Source organism: Equus asinus, chromosome 13 (assembly GCF_041296235.1).
Source record: "Equus asinus isolate D_3611 breed Donkey chromosome 13, EquAss-T2T_v2, whole genome shotgun sequence".
Classification (NCBI taxonomy): domain Eukaryota; kingdom Metazoa; phylum Chordata; class Mammalia; order Perissodactyla; family Equidae; genus Equus; species Equus asinus.
The window spans coordinates 37391434-37416176 of record NC_091802.1 but is presented as its reverse complement, the minus strand read 5'-3'; the positions used below and the strand labels follow the sequence as shown (position 1 = coordinate 37416176).

The 24743-nt window shown below is 44.3% G+C and overlaps 1 protein-coding gene across 2 annotated transcripts; it reads left to right on the top strand.

Annotated features, from left to right (window-relative positions):
* The first annotated feature begins 482 nt into the window (after positions 1–482).
* CALCOCO2 (calcium binding and coiled-coil domain 2) lies at positions 483–24275 on the top strand. 2 transcript variants are annotated; one of them, XM_070483074.1, is made up of 14 exons: positions 559–597; positions 3846–3894; positions 6044–6233; positions 10519–10621; positions 10780–10913; positions 11945–12070; positions 15880–15968; positions 16361–16430; positions 17026–17148; positions 17425–17511; positions 20294–20389; positions 21478–21613; positions 22670–22698; positions 23217–24275. In XM_070483074.1, the coding sequence occupies exons 3-14, from the start codon at positions 6054–6056 to the stop codon at positions 23391–23393; spliced, it is 1350 nt and encodes a 449-aa protein (XP_070339175.1). In that variant the 5' UTR covers positions 559–597; positions 3846–3894; positions 6044–6053; the 3' UTR covers positions 23394–24275. The 2 variants fall into 2 exon arrangements, with proteins under 2 accessions (XP_070339174.1, XP_070339175.1); XM_070483073.1 differs by lacking the exon at positions 3846–3894 and having other exon boundaries at positions 483–597.
* The last annotated feature ends 468 nt before the right edge of the window (positions 24276–24743 follow it).

The window sequence follows — 24743 nt, the reverse complement described above, 5'->3', positions numbered from 1 at the left end:
AGCGGGATTCTTGCTGAGTTTATTCTCATCGCAGGTAGGAAGAGCACTACCTCGGCAGAGTTAACGCTGAAGAATAATTTCTTTATAGAAAGAGAATGATGAAACACAGAAACTGGGCACCCACGAAGATTTCTGGGTCTCCTAGGGGCAGGTGGGAGGCATGATTAAATGCCAAAGAGAGTCTTATGTATAAGACTCTTAGTGAAGTGTTAAGTGGCCGCAGGAGAAGGATGAGGATGACCTCTCAAAGGCTCTTCAAAGGTGTGGAGCTCCTTCTCGTTCAGGAATGAAAGAAATAAAGTTTGTTTTTTTCCAAAGTTAAGTAAACGGCTCGTTCTAGGGGATAAAATAGGCTCCTTGGGATAAATAGCTGTGTGGGACTAGGGAAAGCCATAAAGCACAGCGGAGCAGCCCCTGGAGCCAAGTCACCGGCGCACTACAAGTCCCGGCAAGCATCGGAGTGAGGGCGGGGCTTGCTGGCCGTTATGACGTTGTGGGCGGGGCCAGACGGGATCAGCTTTCCCTAGGGTTTTTAGCCCCGCCCCTGACCCCTTCCCTGCCCTGTTGCTGTTGCGCCGCCGTCGGCTGCAGGCCCCGGTGAGTCCCTGGAGTGAAGGAGGGTAATTAGGGGCAGTTGGGCCCTCGGGTTCCCGATTCAGACTTGTAGTCCTGAGAAAGGGTCTTGGGCCGGTGAAGGTGCGGCCAGTTTCGGTTTTCACCTCCTTCCATCTTCTTGGGGTGACAGTAAGTGGGAGCGGCGTCCTGGAAGTCCTGGAGCCCCTTCCGCGGCCTCGGAGGGGTGGAGGCAGTTTTCTCCCGAAGAGGGCAGGACTTCAGTGCTTGTGAAGGCCTTCTGGGCCGCGTGGCAGGCTCCTTGGGCAGAAGGGACCCCTCTGACGGGAGTGAGGGTCTTGACGTCACTGCGTCATGCCCCCTCCCGCCGGCCGAGGTCGTGGCGGTTCCTTAATCCCTGTCCTTGACGTCATCGCCGTTTGCTTCCAGGCCGAGGCGGGGCCTTGCCCAGTCACCCGAGGGCAGTTACTTTCTCTTTGGGCCTCAGTTTCCCCGTCTACGAGCAGGCTTGATCCCTGATACCCCTTTCCTTCAGATCAGGCCTTCTGCAATTGGAGATGTTCTAGGCAGCCTAGAAGAAAAAGCAGCTGGAGAGAAGTGACCTGCGTCTTTACAGCTCATCTCCCATAGCCCTTCCCCACCGCCACCATCAGCCCACTACTCACAGTAGGATCTCGACCCCTCCCAGGGCATGTTGACTTTTTTCTATCACTTGGATTCTTTGCCTCTGGTGCAAGCCAACAAGTGGCCGTGGTTGCAGCTGAATAGAATAATGCAGATGCTGCATGTTATGACTTCTCTCCACTGTTAACAAAGACCGTTTAAAGGGCAGGACTTTTCAAGCAGTAGGTCTTTGTAAATGATGTGGTGCACGTGGTTAAGGAATATCCAGGTGACTCACTTTCACAGGTAGTTTCAGAGGACCTCGACCTGAAATTCTTTAACAGACATGACAGCTGTGGTGTGGAAAGGACCCTCAGAAAGGTAGTCAGTAAGAGTTAGCCAGCACTGAAGTCCGTGTTGTCTTTCAAGTCAGATGGTACATCTAGGACGCTTTAAAATTCTCGACTGTGCTTATTGATAAAATACCTTTCTTAATTTTGGGGATGAAAAGAGAGAGAGTTAAAATGAACTCTTTCACTTCCTTTTTCTTTCACTTAGGGTCATCATTATAGCTGGGAAGTTTCTTAGAGATATTCTAGCCTGAGGCATGCAGTTCACTGATGAGGAAACTGAGGCCTAAAAGGGGAGGGCGTGTGACTTGGCCAGGGTCTCAGAGCTGGTTAGGAGCAGAACAAAGACATGAACCCAGGTCCCTTGGCTCCTATCCTAGTCCCCTTTCCACTACAAACACTTCAGGGGTGTATCACTGTATCACTTCAGGGGTTAGCATAGTCACCCCTTTCAAGCAAAAAGTGCATAATCTGGGGCCAGCCCTGTGGCACAGCAGTTAAGTTCTCATGCTCTGCTTCAGTGGCCTGGGGTTCGTCGGTTCAGAGCCCAGGTGCTGACCTACGTACCACTTATCAAGCCATGCTGTGGCAGTGTCCCACATATAAAATAGAGGAAGATGGACACAGATGATGTTAGCTCAGGGCCAATCTTCCTCAGCAAAAACAGGAGGATTGGCAGCGGATGTTAGCTCAGGGCTAATCTTCCTCCAAAAAAAAAAAAAAGCAAAGTGGATAATCTCAGTAAAATGGAGATTTAATACATAGCTTTGACCTTTTCACACAGTTTCTTCTGGTTGCCTGCATTCATGTCCCAGAACTATTTTTCTGTTCTTCCCTCGTACTGCTGGCACTGTGGTGCTGTGGGATGTGGGATGAGGGCCTGCTTAGAACAAGCTGGGCAGCCAGTGCAAACAGTTGGTAATGAGTAGTGTTAAAAGTCTCCTGGGGGGTATAAAATTTTTCTGAAGCACTCTGAAAGATTTTAGGTAAGGAACTTGGAAAATTTGGGTTAGAGCAAGTGGCCCATTAACATGAGGACAAGTGACTGTGTGTCTTTACTTCTGCTCCCTGTCTCAGGCCATCTCCACCGTCAGTGTTCTCTCAGGGTAGTTCTGTGTAAGCATCTCTTCCAGGACCAAGGTGGCCTGGGAGTCAAATCACTGCATCCATTTTACTAATTGCTAATGGTTTAGAAAGTTAATTGGGCACAAAGATGAGGGAATTAGATTAAATGTGAGTTTGGTTTTTACTCGTCTTTGTTTTTACTGTTCCCACATGAAGAATCGATTTGCATTTCTCTCTTGGCTGTGGAAGCTTTTGCTTTCCTTCTGTGAACGAATCCAGAGAAACTACATATAATCTTCATTTCTCTTAAAAATATATGCCCACTGGTATAAAAGGCTAATGTAAAAATGTTGAGCATTCTTTAAGGTAAAATTTTAGTTTTTTTTTTTTTTGATGAAGTTATCTTTTTTTTTTATTTTAAGATTTTATTTTTTCCTTTTTCTCCCCAAAGCCCCCCGCTACATAGTTGTGTATTCTTCGTTGTGGGTTCCTCTAGTTGTGGCATGTGGGACGCTGCCTCAGCGTGGTCTGACGAGCAGTGCCATGTCTGCGCCCAGGATTCGAACCGACGAAACACTGGGCCGCCTGCAGCGGAGCGCGCGAACTTAACCACTCGGCCACGGGGCCAGCCCCAAATTTTAGTTATTTTTAATAAGGTCTCTTCTTTGTGGCTTTGGAAAATTGGTGAGTTGATTTGGTTGAACATTTGCATTGTTAGAATCTGAACCAGGAAGCTTTCGATATTTTTAAAACTTTTCTGCTAAAAAGCGTATCGGTGTAATGTACAGATTCACACGGAAAGAGTGGAAGTGGAAGTGGCCGTTGTTCCTTTTCTTCAGGAAAACATAAGAGGATCTGCCCTCACGGACAGTCCTGGGAGGAGCATATTAGGTTTGAAAAGCTCATTCGATGAAAATGTGTCAGATTTTCTTAGGAGTCGGTTCAGGGGACTCATTTTAAAATACATTGCTGGGCCAGCCCAGTGGTGCAGCGGATAAGTGCACATGTTCCAATTTGGTGGCCCAGGGTTCGCTGGTTCGGATCCCGGGTGTGGACATGGCACCGCTTGGCAAGCCATGCTGTGGTAGGCGTCCCACATATAAAGTGGAGGAAGATGGGCATGGATGTTAGCTCGGGGCCAGTCTTCCTCAGCAAAAAGAGGAGGATTGGCAGCAGTTAGGACTAATCTTCCTCAAAAAAAAAAGAGAGAGGCTGTACCAAGCCCCCATTCTTATAGCTGGTCTTGCCTTTCAGAGAAGCATCCATGTGCAAAACAGCTCGCCAGAGTTTGAGTGTGTAGAAGGTGGGTAATGGAGTATGAATTTTATGGGCCCTTAGGGAAATCAAATCTGTGCCTTTTGTTTTTTGGCACCATGCCACTTGAACCAGCTTTGCCAGCTGAACCAGCCATACCAAGAATTGACATAGCACTTGAAGATTATCATCTCCTCACTCTGTTTTAGAAAAGAGAACACTGCGAAACAGCAGCTTCTCCAAAGGTACCCAACAAATTAAGAACAGGGCAAAAAAAGAATTAGCCCCACCGGCATGCACACCGTTGTTTACCTACAAAGCCCCTTCCTTTCATTTTTTTTTGATGAATTACATGCATATCTTATTCATTTATTCAATGAATACTTAATCAGCAATTACTATGGGCTAGGCATTATGTTGTATATACTGTGGTGATAGCATTATGAAGGAAAATACAGGGAATATGGTACTTGGGTCAATTGAGAGACAAGCCTTGAAGTCCCTGTTACCTGTACTTTCTTCACGATCCTTCGACAGAGGACAGATAAGTCATTTTACCTGCTCAGAGAAATGGTGCTCCAGGCTTAGGACAGAGAGGATATGCTGACCTGCTATGACTGGAAACCACTAGGAAAGATAGGGCTCTGCAAGCTGAGAAGCCCCCCTGCCCCACCCTCCTATAGCATCCAAGAGATCACACAGGCAGCAGCTTATCGGGAGGAACAAGGCCCGACCTAGACTGGAATGTGACCTCTCCCTTTAGAAAAACTGATCTGAGGTTTGAGGTTAAGGATGTGGCTAAACTGTCACAAACCAGAAAGCCAGTCTATTTCTTAGTTCCTTCACTCAATCCCCAGAAGAGACAGCTCAGTGCCCCAAAGTGCCTTGTCTTTGTGAAAAAAGTAACTTTTGGACGAGTTGGACGAAGAGGCCTGGTTGCTCAAAGTTCAAAATGAAACCAGGAAATAAGTTGGGCGGGGCCGGTCTTTTGCGCATTTGCATATGTACAGCTCCTCGTCTGCTGTGTGGAGCTGCAGTGTTGTTTTCATTTCCCGGTAAAAGCCTGGCTTCAGAATCCTGGACTCACTAAATGTTAGAGGAGGGAGGCGCGTGGAAGACGGAGCATGTGACTCTGGGAGGCAGGAAGTATCAGGTCTCAACAGTTCAAAAGACTTTGCTTCTTTTATGTATTGTTTTTACCTCCCAAACAGTTTCCCATCCATGATCACATTTTATCTGTCCTTTGACCTGGAAAGTGAAATACGGGTTATTATCCCTATTCTATAAACAGAGATTCAGCCTTGCTTGCTGTCTTCCATGGGCTGCATTTTTCTTTTCCTTTGCTTTTGTGCATGCTGTTTCTTTCACCTGGAATTTCCTTACCCCCAAGCCCACTTGTCAAAATCCTAATTTTCCTAGAGGGCTTATCTAAGATTCTACTCACTCCCCGAAGCTCTTCTTGGTTTTTCTAGCCAGTTGCCTCTCTCCCTCTTGAACCCACGAGCGTTTTGTTATTAGCCCCATTTCACAGATGAGGAAACAAGCATACAGCCCAGTGGATTAACTAAATTCCCCAAGCTCATGCATTTAATAGGTGGTGAAGCTAGAATTTGAGCTCTGCCATTCTGATTTCAGAACCCATGCTTGTCACCACTGCAGGTCAAATAATAATCTCCTTTTCTCATCTTCCTTCTTGCACCTATGCCCAGCTTCCAGCAGCGTGTCTTAATATATGGAAGGGCCCAATAATTATGGGGAAAATGGAATTGAATGGAAAAGCTGAAATCTAGAGAAATCGACATTCGAAAAGTCATGGGGCTTGCTGGAATGAAAAATCTAGAATCTAAGTCTTAAAATTCTCAGCTCAGGTTATTTTCCTTTAGGCTACCTCACTTATTTAAGACATTTAGAAAGGGAACAAACTAGCTACAAGCAGAGAATAAGGGTATGTGAGGGTGGTGGTGTCTGTGGGTGAAGAAGTCAAAGATCTTCTCAGAAAAGTCTTATAGTTTAGAAAGTTATGAATGCAAACTGGCTCAAAGTGAAAGAGAAAGCAAGTTGTATGATCTCAATACTTGTCAGGCTGTCGCTTTTCCTGTCTTGCTTGGAACGGAATGTTCCCTGGGTGAGAGCCCAGAGATCTCCAGCATTTCAGACAACCATTTCAGAGCCTTATTCTATCTCATATCTCATAACAGGACCCCTACCATGGAAGAGATCACAGAAGACCCCCCCACATCAGCCATCTTGCTGGATCATTGTCATTTCTCTCAGGTCATCTTTAACAGCGTGGAGAAGTTCTACGTCCCTGGAGGGGACGTCACATGCTACTACACCCTCACCCAGCATTTCCTTCCCCGTCGGAAGGACTGGATTGGCATCTTTAGGGTAAGTGGTTAATTTCCTATCAAGTGACTGGAAATTAGAGGTGAATCTTCATTACCTGAGTGTGTGACCATCTGTGTATTATAAGCATTCTGCATATTATGTCTGATCAATTTTTAAATCTTGCACTAAGCTCCCTAGCACTTCCCCTTTCCTAAACCAACATGTGCTATGGGACTCAAGTTTTAATTTCAGCTGCAAGCTAAAATAAGATGGCCTATCATACAATCTCCAAGTTTTATTATGCTTGCAAAGACCAAATGTAAATTGAAAATTATCCTACTTTAAAATATTCATCTATAACTTGACTGGGATGGGTGGCCCCTTATATAATTTCTCTGACTTGAAACATATTTCTTTCTTAGTAGAGTGTTTAATTTGTTTGTGTTTTGGTGAGGAAGATTGGCCCTGAGCTGATATCTCTGCCAATCTTCCTCTATTTTGTATATGGGATGCTGCCACAGCGTGACTTGATGAGTGGGCCTATAGGTCTGCACTCAGGATCCAAACCTGTGAACCCCAGGCCACTGAAGCAGAACGTGAGAACTTAACCACTACGCCACCGGGTTGGCCCCTGTACTTTGTTTTAATGAGTATTACAAATCTGGAAAGGATGTTGAGAAGTTACCTGGTTCGACATCCTGCATCCAAGGAGTTTGTTCCTGAATAAGTGTCTTACCTTTTTTGTAAAGATTCCCAAGGACTGAAGGTTTATGAGCTTTCTCAGTGACCTCTTCCAGTGTCTAATCAGTCAATTGGTTCAAGTACAGAAATGGTACTTTTTGGGCCAGCCCAGTAGCTCAGCAGTTAAGTTCGCGCATTCGATTCGGCGGCCTGGGGTTCGCCGGTTCAGATCCGGGGTGAGGACATGGCACCGCTTGGCAAGCCATGCTGTGGTAGGCGTCCCACATAGAAAGTAGAGGAAGATGGGCATGGATGTTAGCTCAGGGCCAGTCTTCCTCAGCCAAAAGAGGAGGATTGGCAGCAGTTAGCTCAGGGCTAATCTTCCTCAAAAAAAAAAAAGGTACTTTTTTATTATAGTCAGCTTACTGTCTGCCTCCCTTCTGCCCAATCTGTGTCTCTAACATCACACACACACACCCCATAATGACAAATCTTCCTATTTCCAGAGACAGGAGATAAAGGTCAAATTGAAGTAATTTACACTGCTGAGTCCCAACGTCAGTGACCTTTGTTTTGACATCTCAGTATGTCATGTGTGTGTTTGCCAATGTTGTTCATCCTGAAATCAGACATTCTTCTTCACTGTAGTGTGAAGGAGCTGGTGCTTATTCACATCCCTCATTGAGTGATTTTTCCTTAATTGTTTGGAATTCCGAGCTACCGATGGAGCCATGGATGCTAGTGTTTAAAGGGTGGGAGAGTAGACAACGAGAAGGACGCTGGCAGGTATCGTGACAGCTCCCGAGACTTCAGGATATTGAATCATAAGACCAAAAGATGTTCTAACATAGAAAACTGACACACTAGTGTTTTCTGTTTTGGAAAGAAGACAGTAGTTGTTTTTTCTTCCCTATGTGTAACAAAGCTGTCCAGTAGAGCTTTGCAATCAACACTGCCCAGTAGAGCTTTGTACAGTAGACATAGCTTCACTGTCCAGTACAGAAGCCTCTAGCCACGTGTGGCTCCTGAGCACTTAAAATGCGACTAATCTGACTGAGTAACTGGCTTTTAAATTTTATTTAATTTGAATTGATTTGAATTTAAATAGCCTCATGGCTAGTGGCTATCATATTGGGCAGTGCAAGTGTAGACGAAAATAACAGAGGATGATTCACAACTACTTAGTAGGCTTTGAAATGTATTCTGTCACTTTTCGTTGTGACAGTTTTATTTCTGTTTTGCTTAGGCTGATTGTATGCCCCGAGTACTCAGTCACTTCTGGAAACCAAGTGAAAAGCTTATGCTTTTTAAAAACAAATGTTTAAAAACATTAAAAAAAGAAGAAAGCTGCCTGCATATTTGGAATGCTTCATGCATTTCAGTGGGATTGCCATACCTCAGTAAAGAAATCGTGGCTAATCTAAAGAATGGCCTCTAGTGTTCGTTGTCCATAACGTTACTGATTTGAGCAGCAACCACTTTGAAGCCTAGAAGAAAGTTTTAAGACTAACAGAGAGAACACAAACTTCTTGAGAACATACAGTGTGCTGGGTCCACGGTGAGGGGATGTGTGTGTGTGTTTTCTGATTTAATGCTCTCGGCACGGCAGCTCCCTCAGCTTAGTGGTGCTCTCTCTTGTGCACGGATGAATACAATGAATATGCTCGAGATGGTGACTTTCCCAGGGTCTCCCAGTGAGTGGATGGTAAAGCAAGTTTGACTCCCAAACCTCTACTTTTTCTCTTCTGTTCTGCTAAATTCCTTTAAACGACAGATGGTAAATTGGAGAATTAAGAGGTGACTGAAGTTTTGTCCTGCATATCTCACTTCTAAAGCTCTCCTGGTGTTCTCTCGCTGTAGTCTTAATCATATGCCTCAGCTCCTTATCAAGTCTAACACTGGTGCTTCCTGGCACCCAGTAGGCACTGGTGGAATGGGTTTGCTGTGCGCTCTGCTACGGCTTCTCAATGCAGCAAAGGCTACCGCCTTCAGTGGAGCCTGAAGTTGGTGGAGGCAGCTTTCCTTCCCTCCGTGAAAGTCCTGTGCTCCATGCTCTCCTTTACCTGGGCATTTAAATGTTTCCCCGCTTTCCGAGAGGAGCGACAGCAGGCCGCGAGAGGCAGGCTGGGACCAGGACTACTCAGGTCGGGGAGCCCAGGACAGAAATTGCAGGTGGCTAAAAGTTGCTTCCTTGTTCCAAGGCAGCAGTAATTCTTCGGCCTTCCCAGGTGCTATTTTGGTCACAGTGCATTAGGAAACTCCAGGATGTGAATGAAGGCTCCATAAAATTCCTGCTTCCTGGCCCACCGCCGGCTGCAGCGGCTCTGAGATGCTTGCAGCAATGGGGTGTGTGTTAATGAGACACTAAAACATGCCCTAGGATCTGCTGACGAGCTTTCAGTGTAGCCTTTCAACCCTGCCCTGGCTCCTTAATATATAAAAATGGAACTTATTTTTATTCCTTCTTCCCACTGGGCTCAGGCAGGGTCAAAATATGGCAATAAATGTAATTTTGCCTCTCTCTGAGTGTTCTCGCCTTGAAGACACAACGGCTCTCTTTCTATTCTCTGGTGTGCTCTTACCTTCCAGATCCGATTTGAGCCATCTTTTACCCTGTTCGCATTTAGTGAGAATATTTTCCACTTAGCCACCTTTCTGCTCTGAGGCATACTGTACGGTATCCTTGTAGCTTATGACTGATTGCATTCAGTACCTGGAAGAGATTGTTACTATCTTTATCCCCAAAAAGGCTTCATTAAACATGCATTAAGAAGAACACTGAAGAGAGAAAGCTGTGTAGACTGGACTCAGTTATCTGGTGTCTTATAATCTAAGAACTCTCTTGCCCCTCCACCCCCAACACACACATTATTCAAAACATACATTTTTTAAATGCAGTAGTATAATCAGGTTGGTATAGGGGACAAGACTGAATTGGACAGAGGAGAGGACAAACCAATGGAGAGGGCAGATCAGGGTGCTTTCTGATTAAGAAGTTCCAAGGCCACTGTTGTAAGAAGATAGCAGGATCAAGGTTCGCACTCCCAGAACTTTTTCCCCAAACACACTCAGTTCTCTCTTTTTTTTTTTTTTTTTTTTGAGGAAGGTTAGCCCTGAGCTAATATCTGTCGCCAATCCTCCTCTTTTTGCTGAAGAAGACTGGCCCTGAGCTAACATCCATGCCCATCTTCCTCGGCTTTCTATGTGGGACACCTGCCACAGCATGGCTTGCCAAGCAGTGTGGGTCTGCACCCGGAATCCGAACCGGTGAACCCCAGGTGCCAAAGCAGAATGTGTGAACTTAACGGCTGCACCACCGGGCTGGGCCCACACTCTCAGTTCTATGTCTGACTTGGAGAAAAAATTTTTGGAACTCTTGTCCTGGGTGTTGAGTGGCCAGTGTTCATTTCTTTCTAAGACGGGTATTTTGGACTGTGTATGCCTGCCAGTTTTTAAGTGCATTGGACATTTTACCGTATATTGTCATCATAAGTGAAAAAACAAGACTTGATCCATCGTGAGTGGATCTTGTCATAATGAACTCATTCTATTGTATTTTCAACATAAACAAATAAAAAGTAAGTGCATTTTAAGAAGACATGGCCACATGAGGATCTCCCCCGAGCACTGTCAGATGCTGAATGCGAGCCTCTTGTCATTGCAGGTGGGATGGAAGACAACTCGTGAGTATTACACCTTCATGTGGGTTACTTTGCCCGTTGACATAAACAGCGAATCAGCCAAACAGCAGGAAGTCCAATTCAAAGGTGAGGAAAATGCTGGATCAAAGGTGTTGAAGACAGTTAGCAGCTAAGATTAATTAATTCTCTTGAATTTGAGCTTTCTGAGGCAGATAAAAGACTTCCAGATTTTTAGTTTTCTGAATAGACCTTATTTTGGATTAAAAATCATGTTGTGTTTTCAGCTTATTACCTGCCCAAGGATGATGAGTATTACCAGTTCTGCTATGTGGATCAGGATGGTGTGGTCCGGGGGGCGAGCATCCCTTTCCAGTTCCGTCCAGAAAATGAGGAGGACATCCTGGTTGTTACCACTCAGGTCTGTAAACATGTCACTTTGATCCCTTCTTGGCACTAAGAGTAGCAATTCCATGGGCCAGCCCCAGTGGCCTAGTGGTTAAGTTCAGGGCACTCCGCTTCAGAGGCCCGGGTTTTGGTTCCTGGGCGTGCACCACACCCCTCTGTTAGTGGTCATGCTGTGCTGGTGGCCCACATACTAAAAAACAGAGGAAGATTGGCACAGATGTTAGTGCAGGGTGAATCTTCCTTAGCAAAAAAAAGAGTAGCACTTCCAGAATAGGGTGGAATTTGACTCGCGAAGCCTTTATTGAATGTCGAACAGATATGGTTGGGAAAAATTTACCCAGTACTCACTCAAACCCACTCAGGAATGACTTAGTATCATTAGCAGGAATCATAACAATAAATGATTTCTCCCTTCTCTAAAACTTCTGTAACTCAGTTGGCATTCATTTATTCCCGTAACTTTTCCAGTTGCTTAATTTTTGTCATCTGCACAGCTTATTACCTCAGTAAAGATAAGGTCTTCTGGGGAGAGAAGCACCAAATATTCTTTGTATCTCTCAGTTCTGACTCAGAGCCTGTCATACGAGAGTATTAAGATTTATGCACTCACTCGATCGTTTAACAGGATGCCTCCTTTCCATCCAAAACCAGGTAGGCGTTATAGTAGGCACTAGGAATACGGTGAAGAATCGATTAAAACACTGTCCCTGGGCCTCAAGGAGCTAAGTCCAGTAAGAGAGACAAAGAATACTAAGTGTGTGCGAGAAGAATCTATATTCTTCTTCCATTCTCCCTTTTAACTTTTTATGGCCTTAATTTTCTTTACCTTTCTTTCTTGGTAATGGCAGACTCGATGCTGCAATTGTACAGACATACCTCTGTTACTCCCTTCCCTACATGCTGAGGAGCTGCACCCATTTGGGGTACACAGATGTCACTACAGTGGGTGGGACTCAGCCAGACCCCCACCATCCCCTACAGAGACTAGAATATCTGTTGAGCTATAAAGGGTCAAGTGTGAATTCGTAGAATGCTCTTTCATAGGGTGAAGTGGAAGAGATTGAGCAGCACAACAAGGAGCTTTGCAAAGAAAACCAGAAGCTGAAGGACAGCTGTGTCAGCCTCGAGAAGCAGAACTCAGACATGCAGGCTGAGCTGCAAAAGAACCAGGTATGGATGCTGGTTAAAGGTGAACTTGGAGTATGGAGATCAGAGTTGGACGGTGCCTCTTATCCAGCACTGTCTTCTGTTTTGCTTGTGATGTCACTCCCTTATACATATCTTTGAATAGGCACAGTGTTAAAAGTTTTATATGGGTTATTTAAACTTTGTGGCAAACCTTTGCACTAGGTACTACTGTCATCCCAGTTTTATAGTTGAGTATCCTGAGGCTGAAAGGGATTAAGTGATCTCTTATACAGCTGATCAGTGGTAAGGCCAGGATTCAAACCCAGGCAGTCTGACTGCTTCTTTCCATTGTCTATTAATAATTTGAAATATTTATTCCAATTAGCTGGAATGTGGACATCAAGAGAGACAAGAGAGTATTAAAGTAAGGTCGTGGGTTATCCAAATTCTTTGCTACTTCTGTTTTGAATCATCCTTTAAATCAGCAGGTGGTGAATGAGAGTGGAGAATGCTAGAAGCTAAAGAGGAGTGTTTTCTCTAAAGACTTTAAATTGATTACACCAAGGTCAAAGCTTAGAAGTTTCCAGAACACACAGACCTTGGCAGTTACCACCTGTAAAGCCTTGATCTGCAGGTGAGGAAACTGAGGCCCAGAGGAGAGGAGAAGAGGTCTGTTTAGTGATGACACTGGGTTAGGACCCACTTCTCTTGACTCCCAGACAGTGCTCTGTTCTTTACACTTTGCTGTCACACAAGTGCCTGTGATGTCCTCAGCCCTGGACTGGTATATAAGTGTAGGTGGCAGATCCAGCCTGCAGACCTGGCCTGTCCCAGGCAGTGAGATAACAAAGGTGGCATAGGCGTAACTCACAATCTGGCTGTCAAGAACCAGTGTGTGGTCAGGAGCCCTACAGCCCACCTGCCAGGTTCCAGCCAAGGAATCAGAGGGTCTGAGTTCTCGGGTTAGCTCTCCCACATACTTGCTACCAGTTATTATAATGATAACAAAAGTCACTGTTTATTCAGTACCTAGTATGTGCCAGGCACTCTAATGAAGCACATCTCTTCACTTAATCCTTACAACAGCCCTGCAGCTCAGAGTTTAAGCAACTTGTTCAATTCCATAGTCACTTCGTGGCTTTGGAACAAGCTGGGATTTGAACTCTGGTATTTTGTTGTTAAAATCCATGCTTTTGGGGGCTGGCCCCGTGGCCAAGTGGTTAAGCTCCGCTGCAGGCGGCCCAGTGTTTCGTCGGTTCGAATCCTGGGCGCGGACATGGCACTGCTCATCAAACCACGCTGAGGCAGCATCCCACATGCCACAACTAGAAGGACTCACAACGAAGAATGTACAACTACGTACCTGGGGGCTTTGGGGAGAAAAAGGAAAAAAATATAAAACCTTTAAAAAAAAATCCATGCTTTTTAGAGGCCAGATCATACGGTGGTTAGGGACCTTGTCTTTGGAGTCACGCAGACTGGTTCTCCCATTTATTTGATGAACTGAGAGAAATTTCTTAGCATCTTTGAGCCTCAGTTTCCCTTTCTGTAGAAAGGGCATTGATAATACCTGTTTCCTCAAAGAGATACCAGTACACTCATGTCCATGGCAGCATTTCTCACCATGGCCAAAGGGGAGAGGCAGCCCAGGTGTCCAGTGACGGATGGATCCATAGACATGGTGTGGTGTGGGCATACAATGAAATATCGTTCAGTTTTAAAAGGGAAGGAAATTCTGACACATACTGCCACACGGATGAACCTCGAGGACATTATGCTGGGTAAAATGGGTCAGACAGAGTGACAAATGCCATGTGCTTCCACTTACATGAGGTACCTAGAATAGTCACCTTCATAGAGACAGAAACTAAAAGGGTGGTTGTCAGGAGCTGGGGGTGGGGGCTGGGGCGTTAGTGTTGAATAGGTGCAGAGCTTCCGTTCTGCAAGGTGAAAAAGAGTCCTGTGGGTGGATGTGGTGGCGGTTGCCCAACAATGTGAATATACTTAATGCCACTGAAGTGTATGTTTAAAAGTGGTTAAGGTGATAAATTTTATGTTATGTATGTTTTACTATAATTTTTTAAAAATAAAAAATGATTTAAAAAAGACTATAAACTAAAATTTTTTTTAAAAAAGATTGGCACCTGGGGGCTGGCCCCGTGGCCGAGTGGTTAAGTTCGTGCGCTCCGCTGCAGGCGGCCCAGTGTTTCGTTGGTTCGAATCCTGGGCACGGACATGGCACTGCTCATCAAACCACGCTGAGGCAGCGTCCCACATGCCACAACTAGAAGGACCCACAACGAAGAATATACAACTATGTACTGGGGGGCTTTGGGGAGAAAAAGGAAAAACATAAAATCTTAAAAAAAAAAAAAAAAAAGATTGGCACCTGAGCTAACATCTATTGCCAATCTTTTTTTTCTTCCTCTTCTCCCTAAAACCCCCCAGTACATAGTTGTATATTCTAGTTGTGTGTGCCTCTGGTTGTGCTATGTGGGATGCCACCTCAGCACAGCCTGATGAGCAGTGCCATGTCTGCGCCCAGGATCTGAACCGGTGAAAACCCCGGCCACTGAAGCATAGTGTGCAAATTTAACCACTCGGCCATAGGGCCAGTCCCTAAACTAAAAATTTTTAAATCTTAGAGCCAAAAGCAGGGAGTTGTTATTGATGCACAAAATTGGCTTCTGTGCAGAATGAAATTGGGGAAGGAGAAACAAATATCGAAGACCAGTATGGTGGCCACTAACCACATGTGGCTATTGAACATTTGAAATGTGGTGTATTGTGATATACTGTAGCATAAAATGTATACCCGGGGGGCCAGCCCCCTGGCCGAGTGGTTAAGTTCGCGTGCTCCTCTTTAGCAGACCAGGGTTTCACTGGTTCAAATCCTGGGTGTAGACATGGCACCTATCATCAGGCCCTGCTGAGGTGGCATCCTACATGCCACAAGTAGAAGGACCCACAACTAAAATATACAACTATTGGGGCCGGCCCGGTGGCGCAGCGGTTAAGTGTGCACGTTCTGCTTCGGCGGCCCAGGGTTCGCCGGTTCGGATCCCAGGTGCAGACATGGCACTGCTTGGCAAGCCATGCTGTGGTAGGTGTCCCACATATAAAGTAGAGGAAGATGGGCACAGATGTTAGCTCAGGGCCAGTCTTCCTCAGCAAAAAGAGGAGGATTGGCGGCAGATGTTAGCTCAGGGCTAATCTTCCTCAATAAACAAATAAAAAATAAAATAAAATAAAATATGCAACTATATACTGGGGGGATTTGGGGAGAAGAAGCAGAAAAAAATGTATACTGGATTTTGAAGACTTAGTATGAAAAAAATGTAAAATATTTCCTTTTCATTGTTTACATATTGAAAAGATATTTTAGGTATATTGGGTTAAATATATGCTCTTAGTGAACTTAATTTCATCTGTTTCTTTTTACTTTTTTTTAATGTAGCTACTAAAATTTTTTAATTATATATGTGGCTTTTGTGAATTTATCGGATAGCACTTTTCTAGGAGAAAAGCAACTTTATTTTGTCCACTGCTGTGTTTATAGTGCCAGAACAGTGTCTGGTGTGTAATAGGCACTCGTTAAATATTTGTTTAATGAATTAATGGACCAATATAAGCTCCAGTGGAGGAGAAATTAAGGTAGATGCATTTTTAATATGGAAAGGACATATTAAGAACATTTTATATGGAAGTCCCTTTACTTGGATATTTCATTCACTGCTGTGTCATACTCTGCTTGACTTATAATTAAATAAATGTTGAATAAATGTTTGGATGCCTGAGATACTAAAAACTGTCTTAGAAGTGATCTGTGCCTTTGATGTTTCAATCTACAGGAGGAGCTAGAAACCCTAAAGAGCATCAATAAGAAGTTGGAAGAGAAAGTGAAGGAGCAGAAGGACCATTGGGAGACAGAACTGCTTCAGTGAGTGTAATTCTCCGATGGGAGGCGCTGCTGTGTTACGGACGCCCTTAGATGGGGTCAGGTTAGATTGCTAGAATTTGTTAGAAAACAGTCTTCCTGTTATGACAATGATAGATATGATTCTCCCCCTTTGAATCATGAGCTCTTTGATTCTAGGTTAGAGAATTAGTATCAGAATGATGAGAAGAAATGAGGTAAATTCAAGTATTAACATTAAGTATTGAATACTTGTAGTTTGAAGTCAGGAAGCCAAAACAGGACTGAAGAAGAGGGTAGTGGACTTTTAAATAACTCCGTAGGCTTAGGGTCAAGGCAGCCTTAAATCATTGAAGGCCTGGGGGTGCTGACCTGGAATCAGCATGTTTTTCACATAGTCGTCTCCACGTCCGCAGGCTGAAAGAACAAAACCAGAAGATGGCCTCAGAAAATGAGAAGATGGGAGTCAGAGTGGATCAGCTTCAGGTAGGTAACGCCACCCTTCGCCAAAGTGTTTTCTTAGTCTTGCCACCACTCTTCTCTGGTGGCCTGGAAAGTTGTGTTTCATTGTTGTGATGCCTAACTGTGAACCTTTCAAAGCATCGGGCTAAAGTTTCAGAGCCTGTGTTTTCTATTCTTGACCCTCCACACCCTTTTTTTTTTTTATAGTCACAGTCCACAAGGAAGTGAATAATATGTTCAGTTTTTATTTATCATGAGCTCTCAAGAGGGATGACTGTCATCTGTACCAAGATTTTTGAACTTTTTTCTTTTAACTACAAAATCTTTTCGAGCAAAATCTTACTCAAAAACCTGGAACGTAAAGCAGAGAGCTGCAGAAGCGCTGTCATTTTTAGGAAGCTGTGCTTTAAAGAGTGATTTGTTACATTTTACTTGGTTGAGTCTCAGATTCTTAGTGTAAGGTCCAGAAGCAGAAAAGTAAGGAAGTTCTAAGGGGTATTTGGCAGCTGGGAGGTGCTGGGAACACACATCTCTTTATGTTGCTGTACACTAAAACGCATTGTTCCTGTTTAGTTTTCCTTCTTTCATATCTTGGTTATATTCACTATTTCTGCTTTAGGCCCAACTATCAACTCAAGAGAAAGAAATGGAGAAGCTTGTTCAGGGAGATCAAGATAAGACAGAGCAGTTGGAGCATCTGAAAAAGGAAAATGGCCAGCTTTTTCTCAGTTTAACTGAACAGGTAGAGTCATGGAAGAAATCAACACTTTTAGGTATTTGCAAGAAAATATATACGTTGTTCTTTCTTTACTCTGTCATATACCTGGATATCACTGGCTCTGGGAAAGGTCTCAGAGGAAGCCATCTGAAATGAGGTATCTCATGGCTTTCTCAGAAACTAATAAGAGAAGACTCGCTTCTCTCTCCTCATCCTGCTTGCTCATTAGCTCAGCAGGCTCTTGCCCAGTGTGTGCGTGTGTTTTCCCAGCAGTGGTACTGATAATCTGTTTTTGTGCAGAAGGAGCACCAGAAGAAGCTCCAGCAGACAGTGGAGGAGATGAAGCAGAAAGAAACTACTGCAATGAAGAAACAACAGGAGTTAATGGCATGTCTGTCTTTGGATGGCTATGTGGGAGGGAGCCGAAAGAAAGGAAGGGATAGGGTCTACTTTCAGGTGATGGAAAGGGTAAATAAGATAGATTAGATAGCATTTACCTCTGGACATTTTGCTCTCTACCCAAAAGGACAGAGAATCTGCCATTTACCAAATGTTTAGGAGAGGTGGGCATTTCTAAGGTGTGATGAGTGATAAAGGAATATTGAAAGTTGAAGTTTATGATAAGTTGTAGCAAACAGAGCCTTGGGCTCGGACTCACACAGAATAACCCCTGCCTCCTTAAAGAGTTATCGTGGGGGCAGACAAATTAATGGTTATAATGTTGAGTTCTACAATTGGAAGATACTACAGTGGTCAAAACAAATTTTGTTATAATTAATAATAGCCATTATCATCATTATAAATTCTTCTGAGCTATAGTAATATACTAATGAAAGGCTAATTGACTAATAATTTTCCATACTATATTGTTGGAAAAGAGGCCTCATGGTGATGATAGGTGCCTAGAAGCCCCATTTTCTGAGTTGATGCAAGGACATGAGAAATCTGATGTCTAGAGGATATCAAACTATTGAGATTGGAACTCATATCATATCCATATATATGGGATATATAAGATACAGTACTATACTACTATATATAAGATACTGTATGTTTTAGCATGATATAGTAAAGAGTAGAACAAAGTTTGAAAATCCACAGCTCATGGGTTAAGTTTAGCCCACAGAAATGTTTTATTTGGCCTAGGTGTTTTTTTAAAAAATTGAATTGTTTACCAGCAACTAAATATGGGAACATTTCCCATTAAAGAATTTTGTATTTCCAGCTTCTTGAAAACTTAGCGGCTCTGGCAGCCTTGAGCCCGCATTGCCCCAGCAGCTGGAGCTGGAGCTGGAGCTGAGGAGCTGCTGCAGCCTTTAGATGGGTCCTGTTCACTCCATTTGGCTGCAGCCTTCGCTGTTTCATTGCATTCAACTCCTTCATTCAATTGCATTACTTCCCTGGCCCCTATTAGCACATTTGAGTTTATGACCTCTGATGTAGCAAAGAAATTATGGATTTAAATAATCTAGAGCCATTCAAAGGGTTGAGCCTCCTTATAGCAGGTATGGGTTTCTTTGGTTTTCATGGAATGTCTTTTCAAGACCCCGGGGCTCCCCAGCTTTCTGATAGCAAGTCTTCATTCCTCATGCATCTGAAAGGCCCCTAACAATGAGGACTATGTATCTTATACTTCAGGAGCCTAGGAACAAGAAAACAGCAGTGGAAGAGCAGTTAGTACAAGAGGTGGAACGCCTAAAGGCAAAGGTAGAGACCGGGAAAGCCTGTTTCTTAGAGAAGTACAAAGAGTGTCAACGGCTCCACAAACAGATCAGGCAGCTCAGGGCTGCTGCGCTGGTAGGTGACAGATGAGGGGCCCAGAAGCAAGGGCTAGGAAGGTTTATGGTCCTGACCAAGACCACAGCACTGTACACCCTTGTTAAGGAGAGAAGTTTATCTCTCTGCTAAAAAGAGGAGGGATGTGGGGCTGGCCTGGTGGCTCAGCGGTTAAGTCCGCATGTTCCACTTCGGTGGCCCGGGGTTCGCTGGTTCGGATCCCGGGTGTGGACATGACACCACTTGGCAAGCCATGCTGTGGTAGGTGTCCCACATATAAAGTGGAGGAAGATGGGCACGGATGTTAGCTCAGGGCCAGTCTTCCTCAGCAAAAAGAGGAGGATTGGCGGCAGATGTTAGCTCAGGGCTAATCTTCCTCAAAAAAAAAAAAATTAAAAATTAAAAAAATAAAAAGAGGAGGGATGGAGTGTGCGGCCAGAAACCAGCCTGGGGAATCCCTGAAAATATGGGCCCCAGCTCAGCCATGGGTCCCGGGGAAGGTTTTGGTAACCATTGAGCAGGTTTCTGTGCAGACTCAGATAGTCCTTTCTTATTTCTGCCTTTTGAGGAAGTGAAGCAGGACCAGAAGACCCAGCAGGAGCCAATGGGGATGGGGAGCCAGGAGCCTGCAGTCAGCACTGTCATCGGGTAGCCCCCTCTTGCATTACTACCTCAGGGTCGGCTAGAAGCGCACAGCAGTTTGAGCACCAGCATTCAAATAAAAAACCTTGGAAAAAAACCACACCTAGTAGGATTAGCTTAAGTGTTTTCGTGAGGTATGCACACGCGTATGTATGTAGGTAGGAGACGGAAGCAGTGAAGCCTGCCTGTGAGTTTTGTGTTCATGAAACTAATCAGGTCAGCCCATCCTACTGGGAAGCCCAAGACCCCTCCGGGTTCCTTGTAGCCTTGGATAAATGCCTTCCAGGCTTCCTTCTTCCTCAGTGTAACTTGAATCCAGGTGTCTGTCCTCACATGGGGGGAGTCAAACCAACTAACCCTGAGTGCTTCATGCTGTGTTGGGTGACATGTTTATTCAAGACAAAGATGATTCTTTCCATTTTTGGGTGAGGTTAAACAAGGCAACATCCCTAATTCTGATAAGGCAGTCTTGAGGTTTCCCCCAAACTTACTTGTTCTCTCTTGGGTTGCTTAAACTCCCAGCTAAACCAAAAGAAACTGGCATCTTGATGCCAGCTCAGGCCTTCAGGCATTTTGTTAAGTCACTTTTCTGCAAGGCAGCATCTGCCACTCCTCGCTGCCCCAGTGCCTTCTCCCCACCTCAGTCCCACCACTTTGGAAAGCCAGCTCCGCTCTGATCCCCGCGTTTTACCCCACCTTGGATCCAGATTACAATATGTGATCCTAATCTGAATTCTTTTATTATTGACAGGACCAGAACTTTGACCTGTCAAAAAGACTGAGTGAAAACAAGATTATATATGATGCTCTGCAGAGAGAGAAGGAGAACATGGAAAGAGAAAATGATGTAAGTGTGTCAAAGAGGGTAGAAAACCCCAAGGTTTTAAGGGGAAGGAGCAGGGTGACCCAGAGATGTGATAAAAAGAGAAACAAAAGAGCTCTTTCTGGGACAGTGGGTGAGACAGTTGCTCTTAAACAAAGAGTAAATTTAATCTGGTTTCCTAATCTACCGCAAATCCCTCTCTTTGTTCTTTACCTAAAACTTGTTTGGCATGGCAGTAGTCAACTTGAAAGGAAGAGCTTTGATGAAAATCTGACTTAGTATTTTTGCTTTTAATTTCACAGCCATTGTAAGTATTGTCTTTGAGAAGTAATATCCTACATCACTTTTATGCTAGCTGAGGAACCCTTTTCTTAAGCCAACTTTTTCCTTTTTCTCTGCTGCCAACCCAGGAGCAGAAGTGGTAGTCTGTACCAGTGCTGGACCCATGGTAGGCCCCTAAATACATGCTATGCATTGACTTATTCCTCAGTCCATCCATCCATTCATTCATTCATCCAACCAGTATTTCTTTTCTGCATGCTCTGCTTTGGTGGCCCAGGGTTTTGCTGGTTCGAATCCTGAGTGCGGACATGGCGCCGCTCATCAAGCCATGCTGAGGTGGCATCCCACATGCCACAACTAGAAGGACCCACAACTAAAAATACACAACTATGTACTGGGGGGCTTTGGGGAGAAAAAGGAAAAATAAAATCTTTAAAAAAGAAGGTGTTCTAGGCAGGAGACTAAAAGAAGCATTCTGCTCTCAATAATGTACAACAGTTTCAACCTTAATATAGCTCCTGCCACCCTCATATAGCCACACAACTTTTGTGCCCCTCCCTTCAGTTGGAATGTATTTAGAGATTTAAAATTATTTTTTGCATTAATCTAAACAAAACTCAGTATATATTTAAATTCAGTTATTAAGAAGTTAGATCTTTGGAGTTGAGGCTGCTGCTTCCCCTCTTGAAGAATTATGGTTTCTCTTTTCTTGGGCCTCTCCAGTGCCACAGTTAATTGAAAAGTACCTGCAATGTGCATCCCCTAGCCAGTTCCTCGTGGCCGTTCTTTGCTGTTACCTTTCAACATCTCTATAAATATTCTGTCCTTAGCTTTTGAAGAGGGAGAACAGCAGATTGCTGAGTTACATGGGTCTGGATTTTGACTCTTTGCCGTATCAAGCGCCTACTTCAGATCAAGGAGGTGCAGGACAAAACCCCAGACTTGTCTATGGAAATCCATATTCTGGTAAGACAGCTTTGCCATTTGAGCTGGAAGGCCCCTGCCTGCATCCCTTTTCCCCTCACAAGTTTTCTGTGTGTGTCTGAGATGCTAATTAAGACCAGTCCCATTGTTAAGACTTGCTGGGCAGAAGCTGAGGACCCAATAGAAAGATTGCCAGGCAAGAAGTGTTAATTGAGAAATAAATCTGAATCTGGAAGACGCAAATCAGATCATTCGCCTAGAGGCAGCAGACACAAATTGAGTCCCGTGGCTATATTCCAAATAGATAAATCAGAGAAATGTCTCTATGTAGAAGATATACACATCCAAAGCTGAGAAAGCTAATTAGGGTTTGGAAATGGAAGCACGGGAGGCGGGTCATGCCGCCCCGGAATGGGCAGTTCCAGCAGCCACCCTGATGGCCTGCCCAAGGGTAGCAGGCGTGTGCTCCACAGAGAGCCCTGGGTGGCTAGGAGGCCAGAAAGTGGGGGTAAACACCAGTCTTAGCTCTCAAGGACTGGTGGTCGGATGTCCTCGTCAAACAATGCTCTTTCCTCTTTTGTCTCCAAAAGCAGTCTGAAACCTCATGTGCTTTTTTTTGGACAGTTTAAAAGCAGGCATGTTCTCTTAAGAAGCCGAATCGGATCTTTGTAACAGGCAGGGATGCAAGTTTGTTTTTTTCTTTAAAAATATTTTTAAGCATTTGGGAAACAACTGCTTGGATTCAGTCTTAAAATCTATTCTCAGACTATTTCTTGGTAAATTGTTACTATTTTTAGTAAAAGCTCATTTTCCCCACACTTAAAATAGGTTTATTGGGGTTTTTTGGTTATATAACGTATACATGGCTGTGGAAAATGCGACTTTATTATTTTGTCCTCTTTGTCCTTTATCGTTGACTTAGATCCCCTCCAGCAGAAGTAAATGGTACAGCTGAGAGAGAGAGTCAGAGGCAGTGGGGAGAAAGGGAACAATGACGGTTACATGAAACAGCTGTAACCTGTTTACAGCTTCTCCAATTGCTGGAGAATCTAGCGATGATATTTTTTCATTGAATGACATCTTTTTCATTACCCTCAGGTATCCAGGAAAGTTCCGCCCCTGGCCAGGTAAGTATTGGATTCATGAGATTGCCCTCGTCAGATCCTTGAGAAAACGCCCCTTCCTGCTCCAGTCCATGGGAGAAGCATAGGGAGACTGGTCCATTTTGGTAACTCCAGAAGTCAGCTGGATCAGTTTGGTCAGTACCCAAGGCTGAGCGAGCCTGTTGAGGGTGGCAGAGGAAAGCACAATTCATCCATCAGCATTCTGCTCAAGATGGCCACTGTGAGAGGAGTTTGGTGGCAGGACCAGGGAGGAGATGGGAACTAGGCAGCTAGCCAAGCAAGGTCTGGCCAGTGCCCCTTCCCGGCTGGAAGCTGTTTAACTGCTTCAGCGATATTAGGGCCTCTCAATCCTGGGGTTAGAGAAAGCCCCAGTGTTTATCTCCAAATGTGAATTTATTCACATTTTTCACCATGTGCCAAGCGTTATCGTAGATGCTGAGGATATAGTGGAAAATAAGATAGACATGGTCTGTGCCACCTATAGCTTACATTTGTGCTGACCTCTTTGCTCTTCCTCCCAGCTCTCCATCAAGAAGTGCCCCACCTGCAATTCAGACTTGGCTGATGACATTTTTGATCCCACCTTGGAGCAGCAGCACATGCAGTCCCTTTGTCTGAATTGTCCAATTTGTGACAAGGTCTTCCCAGCAAAGGAGAAGCAGATCTTTGAAGACCATGTGTTCTGCCACACTCTATAAGTGTCCCAGCCTCTTGTATCGATACTATACCTAGAGTTTATAGAGTAGAACCTGTAGCTTCTACTATGAGTTATGACCCAAGATCCTGCCTAACCTGAAATTATTAGGGAGGCGCTCAGTCCTACTGCCCTAAAGATGGAGTCATGTTTGTTACCTGAAGGATAGTGTTAAGGGCTGTTACTTCCATCCTTGTGAGTTACTACCTTTTAAGTCACATAACTCTAGCTGTGTCAGCCTGTCACCTGTGGTGCCCTTTCTTCCAAGGATCTCCAATACAGGAGCCCTGGGATGGAACTGACCTGACTCTTCACAAGCCTGACTCCGAGTACTAAGTGAATAAGTTTCCAAGTTGTTCCACTGCCTTTCAAGATCGGGCTTGGAGCGTATTTGTTCTCAGACGTCAGTCCTAACCCCAGAGCTGGACATTGACTGGAGGTTGAGAATTCCTTCCTCTTCCTCCTCCTCAGGCCTCTTTCTCCAATTGCTTGCATTATACTAGCCAAAAATGGCACAACAGAGAACTCAGAAATCTAATTTGGATACCAAAGGTTTCTCATCTTGATTTCTCACCTCCCGATAGAAGCAGCTTATTCCTGAACCATGGACACGAAATATTATTTCAATCACAGAAAGCCTTCTTTCTCTCTGGATACCACTGATTGGCATTTTCTACTCTTTGATCTTTCCTATGCACATAACTTTTATTGTTGTAAGTCCTTTCTTAATGGTTAGTAGGAGGAGTTAGAAACTGTATGGGTTTGCAACTTTTGAGCAGGTGAGTTTGAATATGGATGTCAGAATAATGAAAACTATTGTTAATCTTCTTTAATACTAAAAATAAACTAGTCCTCTATTTCAGGGACTTTGGTAATTTAAAATAAACCTTGAGTTTATGGTCTTTTATTTTTAAGCTTATGGGAAAAGTGTAATCAAAAGGATTGTGGGAATTATAGGTCCCACCAGTGATTTCTCTTCACCTGTCTTAACTAGTCAAGAAAATGTCCTGGTAGTTTTCTTGAGGTGGAGAGAGAGGTGACGAAGCATTGGTTTGAGAAATTGGAGCCCTGACTTTCTCTGCATTTTTGAAAGGGGGCAGTGTGGATTTAGGCGCCCTTTGTTAACTAAGTTCAGTTCTCTCCATCCAGGTTTGCCTAATTGAACTATGAGAAAGCAATTCCATTTTCTGTCCCTCCAAGGGACTGAACAAATGGAAATGGCTCCCAGGCGGTCAACCAGCTGGCCCCTATAAAGACTTTTACAAAAACTTTTGAATGATGTGAAACATGGCGTCGTGGATAAGGTTGAGCCAACGATGGCTCTGCCTTCCTGCTGGGATTTTCTCTGGTGCCA

Bases quoted from the DNA above. Each gene is read 5' to 3' on its own strand.
- CALCOCO2 (XM_070483073.1), top strand. From the start codon at position 6,054: ATGGAAGAGATCACAGAAGACCCCCCCACATCAGCCATCTTGCTGGAT. The intron at 10,914-11,944 runs GTCTGTAAACAT...GCTCTTTCATAG, and splicing joins TCCTGGTTGTTACCACTCAG to GGTGAAGTGGAAGAGATTGA. The intron at 20,390-21,477 runs GTAAGTGTGTCA...TTCTGTCCTTAG, and splicing joins ACATGGAAAGAGAAAATGAT to CTTTTGAAGAGGGAGAACAG.